This window comes from Gopherus evgoodei, chromosome 1 (assembly GCF_007399415.2).
Source record: "Gopherus evgoodei ecotype Sinaloan lineage chromosome 1, rGopEvg1_v1.p, whole genome shotgun sequence".
NCBI lineage: Eukaryota > Metazoa > Chordata > Testudines > Testudinidae > Gopherus > Gopherus evgoodei.
This window is the reverse complement of record NC_044322.1, coordinates 224591017-224603905: the sequence shown is the minus strand read 5'-3', so window position 1 is coordinate 224603905 and position 12889 is coordinate 224591017. Positions and strand designations below refer to the sequence as shown.

General features: G+C 50.9%; 1 protein-coding gene across 1 annotated transcript in view; it reads left to right on the top strand.

Annotated features, from left to right (window-relative positions):
• Positions 1–11432, top strand: part of A2M (alpha-2-macroglobulin) — a 52572-nt gene extending 41140 nt beyond the window's left edge. The window contains 14 exon segments of the mRNA XM_030552989.1: positions 535–586; positions 1252–1335; positions 1742–1918; positions 2465–2549; positions 4191–4347; positions 5038–5112; positions 6109–6274; positions 6728–6951; positions 7944–8162; positions 8476–8603; positions 9098–9188; positions 10158–10226; positions 10619–10721; positions 11380–11432. Coding sequence (XP_030408849.1) covers positions 535–586; positions 1252–1335; positions 1742–1918; positions 2465–2549; positions 4191–4347; positions 5038–5112; positions 6109–6274; positions 6728–6951; positions 7944–8162; positions 8476–8603; positions 9098–9188; positions 10158–10226; positions 10619–10721; positions 11380–11432 — 1683 coding nt within the window.
• Positions 11433–12889: the final 1457 nt, after the last annotated feature.

The window sequence follows — 12889 nt, the reverse complement described above, 5'->3', positions numbered from 1 at the left end:
AAATAGAAAATCTGCAGCATTACAGAATGTAGAATTGTTGATATTTCACTGTGTAGTAAGTTGTCTTTGCCAACATCAGGTGATGTGATAAGTTAATGACACATAGTGCATGTCTTCTCTGTTATAGGGGCATTAAGGTACCATCTTGCACAGTGTGCTACAGGTAACTAGTAACCCATGCAATACAACTGCACTATTCTTCCCTTGGGTGTGAAGAGACAATAACTTAGTAGTAGCTGGTTTTTATTTTATTCTAATGGATTATTATTTTATGAATCTACAACATCAGTCCATGGAAATTTGCAAATCTCCTTCTTTCTCTGATTCACCGACTTGGCCCTTTACATTTCTCTCTGTCTTCATTCATTGTCTCTCCATTTTTGTCAAACTCTCTCTTTTCCCCACCTCTCCTACTGCCTCTTTGTCTCTTTCTGAAGTTTCGCCGCCCTGTCCTCACACAGACTTTGTTCCTGATGCCAGATGTTCAGTCTGTCTGCAGCTTCTCACCTTTCTCATTTTCCTTCCCCTCCCAAGCCTGAAGGGATTGAGATGGAAGCAACCTTCAACTCTCTGCTCTGTGCAAATGGTAAGGACCTCTCTGCTCCTTCTTCATCTATGCCCTTTGCCAGTGGATGAAGAGTGACAGCCTCAAGGAGGGAGTGGGTTTATTTGGGAGACTCTGCGGGTGCGGTAAGAACTTGAGGTGTCAGGATATAGACTAAGCAATGATGGGGATGTTTCTGTGTGGAGAGTCGAGACACATTTCCTAATCATGAGGACATTGCTTGGAACATTGAGATCTAGGGCATGACAAAACCCCGGAGAATAGACTGCATGAGCAATCCTGGCCCAGGTCTCTGGGGGATGGGCTTAAAGGGGTTTTAATGGGACTTTTCCAGATTAAAGATTATTCTATGGAGTGAAATTACAAACTGGATTCTACCATCTGCCAATTGCCAGCAAACAGGAAGGGCCAAAGAACTGGAGACTGCAGTTTCCCATCTGGCCATGTGGTGGCACCTCACTCCATGGAAAAAGCTGAATTTTTCCCATGGATCAAAGGACCCCAAGCCAAAGGGGACAGTTGGGTGTCTCACTGTCCAGCTAGGAGGAATGGAGCTGTTGAAAGCAGGGATTCCCCATGCAGGGGGCGGGTGGAAAGCAGCGCTCCAGGTTCTGCTCTGGGACCCATTCACTGTTGAGCATGGGGGCATTTTATTGCATCACATCTGTCTGAATTTTTTCCCTCAGGAAATTCAGAAGCAGGGAAGATTTCCCTGAAGCTTCCACTGAACGTGGTGCAGGGCTCAGCCAGAGCCTATGTGACAGTGCTGGGTGAGTGCAGCAACTCAGAAAGGACCTGCCCTGGCAGCTGCGGCCACTGATCCTTGTCTGCCTGCCGTGCCAGCCTTTCCACCTGGTCAGCTACGTACTCCCTTCATCAGTGTCCCCATCATCTCTCCATTCATCTCTTCTTGTCTCTTTTCCTGTCCCTGTTCTCCTTTATCAGTCTCCCTGTGTGTTGGCCTTTTTGTCTAAGTATCCCTATTCCTATCCCAGACATCTTCCTACCCTTCCTTCTCCCCATTCTCTCTCTCTGTGTTTCCTCTTCAGAGTATGGCTCTGACTTGTTTTTCCCTCTGTCCTTCTCTCTCACCTGTTACTACCTGTGGTCTGTGGTGAACTCTGCCTCCGCAATCCACCTCTGTGGGACACTGACTCCCTGTGTCTCCATCCCCAGGCGATATCCTGGGCACAGCCATGCAGAACCTGCAGCAGCTTCTTCAGATGCCCTTCGGCTGCGGGGAGCAGAACATGGTCCTGTTTGCCCCCAACATCTACGTCCTGGACTATCTGAATAAAACGGGGCAGCTGAGCGAGGAGACCAAATCCAAGGCTATCGGATACTTAGTCAGCGGTGAGGAGGGACGGGGCTTTTGTTTCTTCACTTGCTCCCTTCCAAGGTTGTGCTGGGAGCTTTCTGCCTGACCTGTGGAGAGAGTTTCCCTCAGCTGAGGACAGAGGGATGGGGTTGTGTATCTGGGGAGTGGAGTCCCCATTTGACACTGGCTCACTATTGTCAGTTGTCTGAGCACTCTGGTTATGTGCACTCATTGCCGCACGAGAGCTACTGGCTGCTGTGTCCATCCTATGAGTCATCCCTACAGTGTGGAAATGCTGCACACGGTAGCCAGGTGAAATGGCTTCTCAGCCTGGGTGCTCTAGCTAAGCAGACTGTGTGGTGCCCCCCCTCTTGGAGTATGATGGTGCTGCCCATGTGTCGTATGTCAGTTCCCTCTGCTGACTAGCTTGTGGGATGGAGACGTGTATGTTTGTGTACCAGTGCTGGCTAGTACACATAAGGCCTAGGAGTCCCTTTACTGGCTGAGCTGGTGAGCTGCTCTCTCACTCCTTACTGGTTTTTTTAATGATGTATAAATCCTGCTTTAACTTTCCATTTCAGGTTATCAGAGGCAGCTGAATTACAAGCACCTGGATGGCTCTTACAGCACATTTGGGGAGCATTACAGGCAGCAGGGGAATACCTGGTGAGATTTCTTGCCAGTTATGCCTCCCCTAAACCTCCTCTGTTATATAGTTATAAAGGAAGTGTTACATTTTAGTCAACTGCTGATGCTGTTAAAGGCTTGAGGGCTCGCTGGAGCTTTCACAGTCCCTTGGCGTATCACACAAAAGGGAATAGGCTTCATCAGGCTGCTGTGTATAAAAAGTACCTGTTCCCACTGGCCCTGAGGAGAGAGAGAACTGAAGAGGCAAAGGGAGTGGGATGGTTTCAGGTCATTTTTGAAAAAAAGATGGAGGGATCCGGAGTGGCTGTTCCAGACAGGGAGCTGCAGAGGGCCAGACTCTCATACCCATAGTGGTGGAATTGGGTTAAAGGTAGAGAGCAACCTAGTGCTAGATAGGACCATAGGAATCGCTATGCCATTGATCGCCCATTATCAAGATAATTAATAGGTATACAAATTTTATTAAAGTAAGTGTTTGAAATGAAATATACAGAGGTTGAGAGGGAAGGTACTGTACATCTGGGGTCAGGCTTGGTTGTGGGTGGTTACAGATATCGTTTGCAAGGATGAAGACATACGTACATATCGCATAATTGGCATAGACCCAGATTGGGGTGCAAGGTTTTTAAAGTGTCAGTGGATACGTTGGCTCAGGTACGCCACCCAATAAGGAATCCAAGTCAGTATCGATGGAGCGGATAGGTACATGGGTGAGGTGCGTCCCTTGGTCCGTCAGGGAAGGAAGGGGTTATTTCCCTGGTCGGCTGTCTCGATTACTTGGTGTGGTATTGGCGGTGTCCGGTGATGTGTTCGGTATAAATGTCTCTGGACCACCTGATGGTGTCGGACACCATGAGCTGTCTCATGAGCCAGGCGTAGCATTAACAACACCAGTCCTAGTACTGAACCTCGCAGCACCCCACTGTTAGCCTTGTGCTATGATGGAATTGATCATTTAATTCTAGCTTTTCTTTTCTGTCCCTGAACCAATTTCTGATCCACAACAACACTTTGACTCTCATCCCATGATTATTCAATTCATTTAGACTTTCCAAAAGGCTTTGAGAAGGTCTGTCATAAGAGACTACTAAAGAAATGATGTCAATCAGTTCTCATTCATTCAGCACTTTATTGACATGTTCAGGGAATTCTAAGAGATTAGTGAGGCACAATTTTCCTTTGAAGAAGCCATGCTGGTTAGACCCCCATCAGATCATGATCTTCTGAATCTTTTATTATGCTTTTTTTAATTGTCATTTTCACTAGTTTACCAAGTATAGGCAAACTGGTGTATAACTCCTTGGAACTCCCATGGAGTCCTGTTTAAATATAGATTCAACATTTGCAGCCCTGCAACCCTCTGCAATAAGAGGTGTATTTAGCATGAAGAGGGCTCATAAGTTTGAGAGGCTAGTTGTGTTCAGGGAGGATTTTATAAACAGGAAGAGACAGCTTGAACTGGATCCTGAAATCAATGTGAAGGAGACTATGGAGGTGTGTGAAAGTGGAAGCAATGTATTCATGCTCTCTGCCCTATGGCCTCCAGCTCTCTGGCCCCTGCTGCTTCCATTCAGGCTGGCGATGCCCCAGGACCCCATCCCCTCCAGCGAGCACAGGGCATGGGAGGGAGCTCTCACTGCTGCCCGCTCTCTGTTGCAGGCTGACAGCCTTCGTCCTCAAGTCCTTTGCGCAGGCCCGCTCTCACATCTTCATTGAGGAGAAGCACATCCAGGACGCCCTGGCCTGGCTCGCTGGCAAGCAGAAGGACAACGGCTGCTTCCGCAGCTCCGGGACGCTCCTGAACAATGCCATAAAGGTGCTGTATCCGCCCAGACAGCTTCCCATGGGCCTCATGGGACCCATACAGGATTCCAGTGATATGGAGAGAGCTACAGCTCTGCATGGGAACAGTTCAGACACTTCAGCACATGGGGCCAGGGTGGAAGGAACAGAGGATGACATGGTCCTCGGAACTACCATGGAGATACGGATGGGCAGATACTGTACTGTATGTGGGACCTATCTGTACTATGGGGAGGAGAAACGAGGGGGCAGATACATGATAACTACCATGGGAGGTAAATGGGGACAGAAACACAGAGTGTGTCTACACTGCAGCTTGGAGTGTACTTCTCAGCACAGGTAGACAGCCACAAAAATAGCAGTGTGGCCATGGCAGCTCAGGCTAGTTGCCCAAGTACATACTCCAAGCTTGAGCATGACTGTATTTGGGCAGCTAGCGAGAGCTGCTGCCTGTGGCTGCACTGCCTTTTTTAGTGTACCAGCTCAGGTGGAGCTAGTGTGTACGTCTACCTTGCTAGGAAGCACGTTCTCTGTTGCAGGGTTGACATACCCATTTGTGAGAGCTATCATGGGGCATGGCAAGAGTGGGGGGATAAAGGGGATGAGGATGTAGTATGTAGAGAGCTCCTGTGGAGCAGGGCCCAGAGGGGAAAGGCTTTGGGTGTTGCGTAGGGTTAATGTCTATCTCTGTGGTTCCCTGCAGGGTGGGGTGGACGATGAGATCACGCTCTCTGCCTACATCACCATCGCGCTGCTGGAGATTCCTCTGCGCATCACTGTACGTATCCACACACACAAAGTCTCCTTCATGAGTTCCCCTGGGTCAGCGGCCTCCCCTCTCCCCCACTCCCTGTACCCAGCCAAGTCCTGATAGTGGCAACCCGATGCCCTGATAAAGTGACCTCTAAGGAAAGGAGGGAAGAAACCAGTCTGGAAAGGCTTTGGCTCTGGCTCCAGAATGAGATGGTGCCCAGGCCTCAGACGCATCTCGGTGTGCAGTACTGGTTCTGGCTGAGCTCTGCTTCTTTGATTGGCTCTTTATTTTTTTTTTCCATTCTGCATATTAAAAAAAAAATCCAAAATTCATGTCAAAAGAGCTGTAATGCTCGGTCGCTGTCTCCTGTGGTCTGGCTGCAGCTCAGATGGGTCGGACCGATGGAAGCTTTTCAGCCTGACAGCGTCGCTACTTCCTTCTTCTCTACTCCTGTTTGTTTTATATAGTCTCTGTAAACATACTAGGTGTCTAGTCATGCTTTTCATTGGATGAATGACTGGGAGGGATTGTATACTCGTTGACAGCTGGTGGCCCATTGCTATCCATGGCAGAGTCTTTCATTTGTCTTCCACATTTTTTCTTGGTTAAAATTCAATAAATAGCCCTAGACACTTCAGACGACCTTAATTTCTCCAAGTTGTGAGGACCTTGTGTCTAACATGGCTACCCCATGGGAGGCAAGAATGTGATTTTTGTAACTGCTGAAGCTGTCTCAGCTAGACACATTTAAGCCACATTTTTGTGCTCAGTGGCTCACAGTGATGGGGTGACCAAATTACTACAAGATTCTGAGTTCACTGGGACCATGCAAGTGCCTGGGGTCAAACAGTCACTCATCCTATCACCAGCATCTATGTTATATTAGATCCACTGCATCTCTTATTTAAACCCAGCTGTCTCTGTGGTCATGAGATGACAGCCTGCACAGGCAGTGCCCAAAGTCTAGCTCATATCGTCACACTGCGAACACTGATTATTTCCCCTCTTTGCTCCCCGCAGCACTCTGTGCTCCGTAGTGCTTTATTCTGCCTGGAAACAGCCATGGAACAGGGAGGAAACCATGTGTACACAAAGGCACTGATGGCCTACGCCTTCGCCCTGGCGGGGAAGGAGGAGAAGCGCAGGGCACTGTTGGACTCGCTTGATAAGGAAGCTGTGAAAGAGGGTGAGACCTGTTTATGGGCCCTTCTTCTGCATTCCAGCCCACTGGCCCTACCCAGCCTGGCAGGAGAAGGGTTTGATTGTTATTACTATAACCTTCAGTCTGTGCTGCAGCAGGTTGGGGTTATTTAGCCTCTTCACACATTTTAGATCAATGAACCCTAAAAACCCTGGCACCGGCCATTCCTGGGATCTGGCTTCATAAAATGTGGGAGACACAGGCACAGGTGCAGCAACCTAATTAGTCACTGAGAGTTTTCATACCCAGAATGTATCAACCCACTACAGAGATTATTTATTACCTTCATGCTTTGTATTGACATGTCCAGCAAGGGTTGGGACTCCATTCTCCATCCTCCATCCTCAGAGACACTATGTCCATAACCCTCTACGCAACAACCAGATATTCGGTAATAAACATTTCCTTTTCTCCTCCCTCTCCCTTCTCCCACGGCAGATGGCTCCATTCACTGGCAGAGGCCCGGGAAGCAGCCAGAGGCCGATCTCCCATTCTATCACCCTCGTGCTCCCTCTGCCGAGGTGGAGATGACGTCCTATGTGCTCCTCGCTTACCTCACCATGCAGCCGGCATCATCCCAAGACGACCTGTCATTGGCAGCTCAAATTGCAAAGTGGATCAGCAAGCAGCAGAATCCCAACGGGGGCTTCTCCTCCACCCAGGTGAGCTGTTCCCATCCCCAGCGGCAGGAGATATCTATCTATCTATCTATCTATCTATCTATCTATATCAGGTTGCCAGAGAAGGACGAATAACCCAGCATTGGAAAAGAGACGGACTCCTCCTGGGGAGGGGGATGGGACAACAGTGCCCTCGCTGCAGGGTTTAGAGAACCTCTGTTTCGGAGGGTTTTAGATCATGGGATAGTCACAGCATGGAGTATGGCTACATCAGATCCCCACAGGCCTTAGTGGGCTAATGAGGCAGGAGACTGGACAAGTGATGCTCTTGTGTACAGAGGGCAGATTTGTCTCCCTTAGCATCCATGAGCATGATGCTTTCCTCAGCTCCCCACAGCACTAACCCCATCCAGCCTAGCCAATCCAACTTAGGAGCTGAGGCCTCCCCAGAGAAGCAGCAGTCAGTCACTGCCAGACACACCTTGGTGGGACGAGGTCACCATCCTGAGTTATGTAGAACCAGAAAGTGCCACCTGATTAAAGGCAGCCCAAAACACATCCCTCTTGAAGACAGTACATGAAGTGTTGGCCTTTGGAAGACTACTTCACTGAGGGATTTGGTTAACATAGTAGGGTTGTAATTCTGTTTTCCTGCTGCTGAGCCATATGGGTTATGTGTCTGCTTTGTCAGCTGTCCCTTCAGGTTGCTCCTTCATGTTAGGGTGGGTGGCTTCTTCCCTCAGCTCCCTGTAGTGGAGTGTCAGAAATCCCAAAACCTATGTTCCCAAAGGTACTTAGACAGTTGGCTGCTTTTAGTGGGAGAAATGTGCTTAACTACCTGTGAGGATCTGGGCCCAGGGAATAGGTGAATGGCTTGTGGGAGTGATGGGTAGAAAATGGGTGGAAATGGGAAAATCCGACCTTTCTGAGCAGAGTGGGGCTGTGTGGGAGGATCTGGTGGGGTTGGGGCTCCAGGCCCATAGAAATGGCTCATTCATTCCCTTGGGCACCTGGGCCCATCTCTCAACTGGCAGGACACAGTGGTGGCGCTCCAGGCCCTGTCCCGATACGGAGCATCTACCTACACCAAGAGTGGAGGAGCATCCATAGTGACTCTGCAATCCACAGGCAAATTTCAGACCCAGTTCCAGGTGGATCACACGAACCGTCTGCTGCTCCAGCGTATGGCACTGCCAGAGGTGCCAGGGGACTACAGCATGGGAGTGACAGGAGAAGGATGTGTCTACGTGCAGGTGAGGGGTCCTGGGGTAGGGGGAGGGGGAGAGGCTGTTACTGAGGGAAGCCCGTCTCATTCCCATTGGAGATGGCAGGGTGAGGTGGGATGGGCAGAGGAGAGAAGGGAGAAAGAGATGGGGATGAGGATGAGAAAATATGAAAAGGTATGAGGAGAGAGCATGTCCAGAGTTAGGGAATGGGGAGTTAGTGATAGGAGGAAGGCAGAGAAGACAAAAGTGGGAATGAGATGGACCAGGGGGAAGGAGGCAGAGGAGATAAACAGAGAGGAGATGTGCACAGGCTCACATAAAACTGTGTATTCTCTTTCAGACCAGCCTGAGGTACAATGTGCTCCCCAAGCCAGAAGAGGCACCATTCGCACTGGAGGTGCACACGGTCCCCGAGACATGTGACAGCCCCCAGGTCCACAGGACTTTTAGCATTGCCATAAACATCAGGTAACTCCCCTCACAGGACCAGGCCTTCCGGAGCAGCCCTAGCTTAGGTGCTGACTTTCTAATGTGCCAAGGGGTGCCCCCCACCCCCAGGCTCTGCCCCCATTCCACTCCTTCCCCGAAGGCCTCACCACTGCTCTGCCTCTCCCCATCCCCGTCACGCCCCTGCCCCGCCTCTTCCCACCCCATTCCACCCCCTCCCCCAAGCGTGCCCCAGCCTTGCTCCGCCCCAGCACCTCCTGCACGCTTCAGGGCAGGAGGCACTGTGGGGAGGGAGAGGTGCTGATAGGGGGGCTAACGGTGGGTGCTAAGCACCCATCACTTTTTTTCCATGGGTGCTCCAGCTGAGTCACCCCAGGAGATTGCAGGTGGACCAGCAGGTGGGGTGGGTGATGCCAGATCAGGGGAGCGTGCACCTGTGCCAATCAGAGTTGAGGTGCATCAGCTCTGTGCTGAGATGTATTAAACCTTGTTTCGTTTCCCACTTGGTCTCCCAGTTACACAGGGAAACGCCCCGTCTCCAACATGGTCATCGTTGACATTAAGATGCTGTCAGGATTTATCCCTGTGAAGTCATCAGTGAGGAAGGTAAAAGCCTGTTCTGTGTATGGGCTATAGCCCCCCCAGAGCCCCTTGCCTTCAGCCCTACCTGAGGGGTATCTGGCCCCCAGTGGGCTTCAGTTCCTGACCCCTCATATTATGGGTGCAGCCTGATCTCATCTACAGCAGTAGGGCCCTCCATGTCTTCTGTCTCTTCTTTTCCACTGGAATCCTGAAGGGTCTGAGAGTCCCCAGCCCACTTCTGTCACAGGAGCCAGCTCAGACCAGCCTTTCACCTACAGATTTCCCAGCTGCAGGATCTGCAGTGTAGACAGCAGCTCCTCCCATGCCTGACTCCAGACTGGGCTTATGGAGACCTTGTGCAGTGACCCCTGGCATTGCAGACAGCGTTAGCCAGTCTAAGACCTAGAGAATGAGGAAGAACTATTAGATCTGTTTGACTGAGGTTGGGTATATACTGGGATTGGTGCTGGCTTTGATTGGGGTCCAGCACCTCAGGAGCACTTTACACCTCAGTGAATCAGTTGGGTGGGGACACATACTCTGCCTCTTTACTTACAGCACCAGGGGAAAGAGGTCCTGGTGGTTCTCCATCACTGGCCATTTTTAAATCGATATTGGATGTTTGTCTAAAAGATCTGCTCTAGGAATTCTTTTGGGGGAAGTTCTCTGGTCTGTGTTACACACATAGGCGTAGTTTGACTTCTGTATTTGTGGTAAGGGAGGGAAGCAGCTCCAGTCAGGGCAATGGGGCTGTGCATATGGGGGGTGGGGCAAATTCCACACTTGCCTAAGGATTGCAGTTTGGGGGGACAACACCCCCAGTGTCCCCAAACTACACCCATGGTTATACAGGAGGTCAGATTACATGATCACAAAGGTTCCTTCTGGTCTTGGACTCCATGAATTTGTAAAAGCATCCTATTCCTTAGGGCTCTGGGGTGGTTTGACGGGGAGCTCAGTAACATCCTGCTTCTCTCTCTTGGCCGCTGGCAGCTGGAAGGACATCACCACATCCACCGCACAGAACTGAGCACCAACCATGTGCTGCTGTACATGGAGCAAGTGAGTGACCACATGGGGCCAGGATGGGCCAGAAAGAACCACCCCCATGTACCGCAATAGAAGTGCCCAGGGGAGGGGATCTCCCAAGCCTCAGCTGGGATAGACAAATCCATGTATTGCTGTCCAGTGTTTCCCTTCAGCACTTTCCCAACACAGAGCCAGGGCCCTGATCTCCCCCCATCTACGGGTACCAGGGACAGTGGCTCATACCCGGGGGTCAGGCAAGGCTTAACCCACCTCCTTTAGGGCCTGAATCCCTGCCAGTCCCTGCAGCCAAGGAAGGCAGATGCTGGACCTGCAGGATCATGGGGGGCACCAATGCGTGGAGGAGATGTGGAAGGAGAGGGTGAAGTGGCTCAGAGCTTCTTGAGCCTCATCTGTTTCCCTTTCAGGTGAGCAATGTGACTCAGAGCTTCTCCTTCGCGGTGGAGCAGGACTTCCCCGTGCAGAGCCTGAAGCCGGCGGTGGTGAAAGTCTATGATTACTATGAGACAGGTGTGTGTGTGGGTGGGGCTGGCAGCAGTGGAGGCTGGTGGGCCTGTCATGGAGGGTGAAAAGTCATATTCAGAGCCACAGTAAACCTGCTGGGATATGGGATTGAGTATCTCCCTGCTCCAGGATGAGAACATGGGGGCATATAGGGTTTACATGCTAGGGATCATCCTGCACTGACCTCATGCTCGCACCATGGGAGTCTCTGAGGCCCCAGGCCCCTCGTGCACTGTAAAGGGAAGATGCTAATCCTCGTAGGTTAGCGTCAAAGGGATCTAGGAGGGCCCTGGATTCAGATCCTGCCCTGAGATCCCAGCTCTGGGTGTGACCTGGAGGAGGCACATTCACTCCTCTGTTTCCAGCGAGGGAATTGGGGTGACAAAACCAAAGCCCAGTGGCAACCCCAGTTATTGTGTGTCAGGCGAGATGCAAATGGCACTGACCTGCTGGAGATGCCTGCTGCCCTGTAGCCTTGTTGTAACCTTTGCCTTCCTCCCATGGAGCCCAGATGAGGTTCCTTCAGTGCCCCTGGAGAGAGGACTCCCTCCTCTCCTGCCTGAAAGGTGCCAGCTCTCTGCTGCAGGGCCTGGTGGAAGTGCGAGGAGTCCTGGTTGGGTCTCACACAGCCTTGATCACATTTCCCTTCCTTTGTGTCTTCCAGATGAATTTGCCATTGCCGAGTACAGTGCCCCCTGCAGCAAAGGTAGTGTATGAAGAGATGACTGTGAGGTTTTCAGACTGCCCAGGGCTGCTCAGTTAGCACAGAGCTGAAACCCAGCCTGAGTCTTCTCAGCCTGTCTGGAGGGTTGTAAAAGTGGCTGTTCTCTTTTGTCCCATGTCCTGGAGTGGTCTGCCAGCACCCCTAAGTGCTCAGGGGAGAGGGGAACGCCAGCTCCCCCACATTGTCAAGTTCAGATTCAGGCCTTGAATCTGAGGCAGCAGGCTTGGTTAGTCCCAAGATTATGTCCTCCCCCTCAGTCAAAACTAGTCACTGCTTCTTTCTGTACCTTTCTGGGACAGAGCAAGAGCAAGTCCTTCCAAAATCCACACTTGGCATCCCTCTTCTCATCAGGGCTGTTTTTAAACAGGCTGCAAAGCAAAACAGATTAATGAAAAACCATCTTCCAGGGTTGAGGTGACTCAAAACTGCTGGGAAAGGGGTCAGGGCTGAAGCCCTGAATGTTCTAGGGATGCATCTGGCCACTGTGGCAGAGAAGCCGTAGTCTGGGCAGGGCAGTGTCTCTGCAGCTCCTATACTCAGAATGAGGTGACCTACAAAAGGGAAAGGTTGCTCTCCATGAGTCATTGATTCCTCTGTAACTGTCTCACATTCTCTTTTCCCCATCATAGCTAATGTTGAGCAGGAAAATGCGTGATGACAGAGCTGTATTCTGGGCCCTGCTGGATCCTCTCTGCTCATCTCTGCATGCAGCAATCCCCCCTAGGCGAAGTGGTTTGATGTAGTGGTGAGGAAAACCCCTCAGCACCATATAATTAATGTTATAAATAAATTGTCATGATTTTGACCAGCTGCTTGTGGCCTCTTTCCCTGTTACTAAGGCTTATCCCTTCTTCCCTGTTGGGATCAGATTACAGGATAGTCTCAACCTTAAAAGAGATCCAGAGCCATCCCCAGCCATTGGTGCGAAGGAGGGGTTGTGAAATGACTGGAGACAGAGGGTCTCTCTGGGAACAGCCCTGGTGCCTGTGATCTGTGAAGATCTGTGCATCACAAGGGCCTGTTTAGTTGTGCAGGCAGGAAACAGACCCTTCCCTGATGGCATGATCTTGAGGAAGTTCTGAGGTTTCCTATGCTGTTTCCTGCACTGGGGATGGTCTTGGCCTAAGTTTCAGTTGCAGGGCCAAACTCTTCCCTCAATGACATTTGAAGTCAGTGCAGGTGTAACTGAAGGGAAATGTGAAGACCCTGGGGGCAGAATTTCTCCTGCTGGGTCTTGGTTGCAGGAGATGAAGGAAAGAGCCCATCTTGGCTCTCAGAGGAAGTTTGGAGAAGTTTGTGGCACTGGCAGTCAGGAGTGGCACCACAGTTTCTGGCATCCTAGGCAGAATTCGGGGGGCGGCATTTTGTGCTGTCCCCACAGGATGTGCGGTAGCTTCCGGTTCCGCTCCCAGTGCACCGCCGAAGAAGGACTCTCTGCCGAAATGCCACA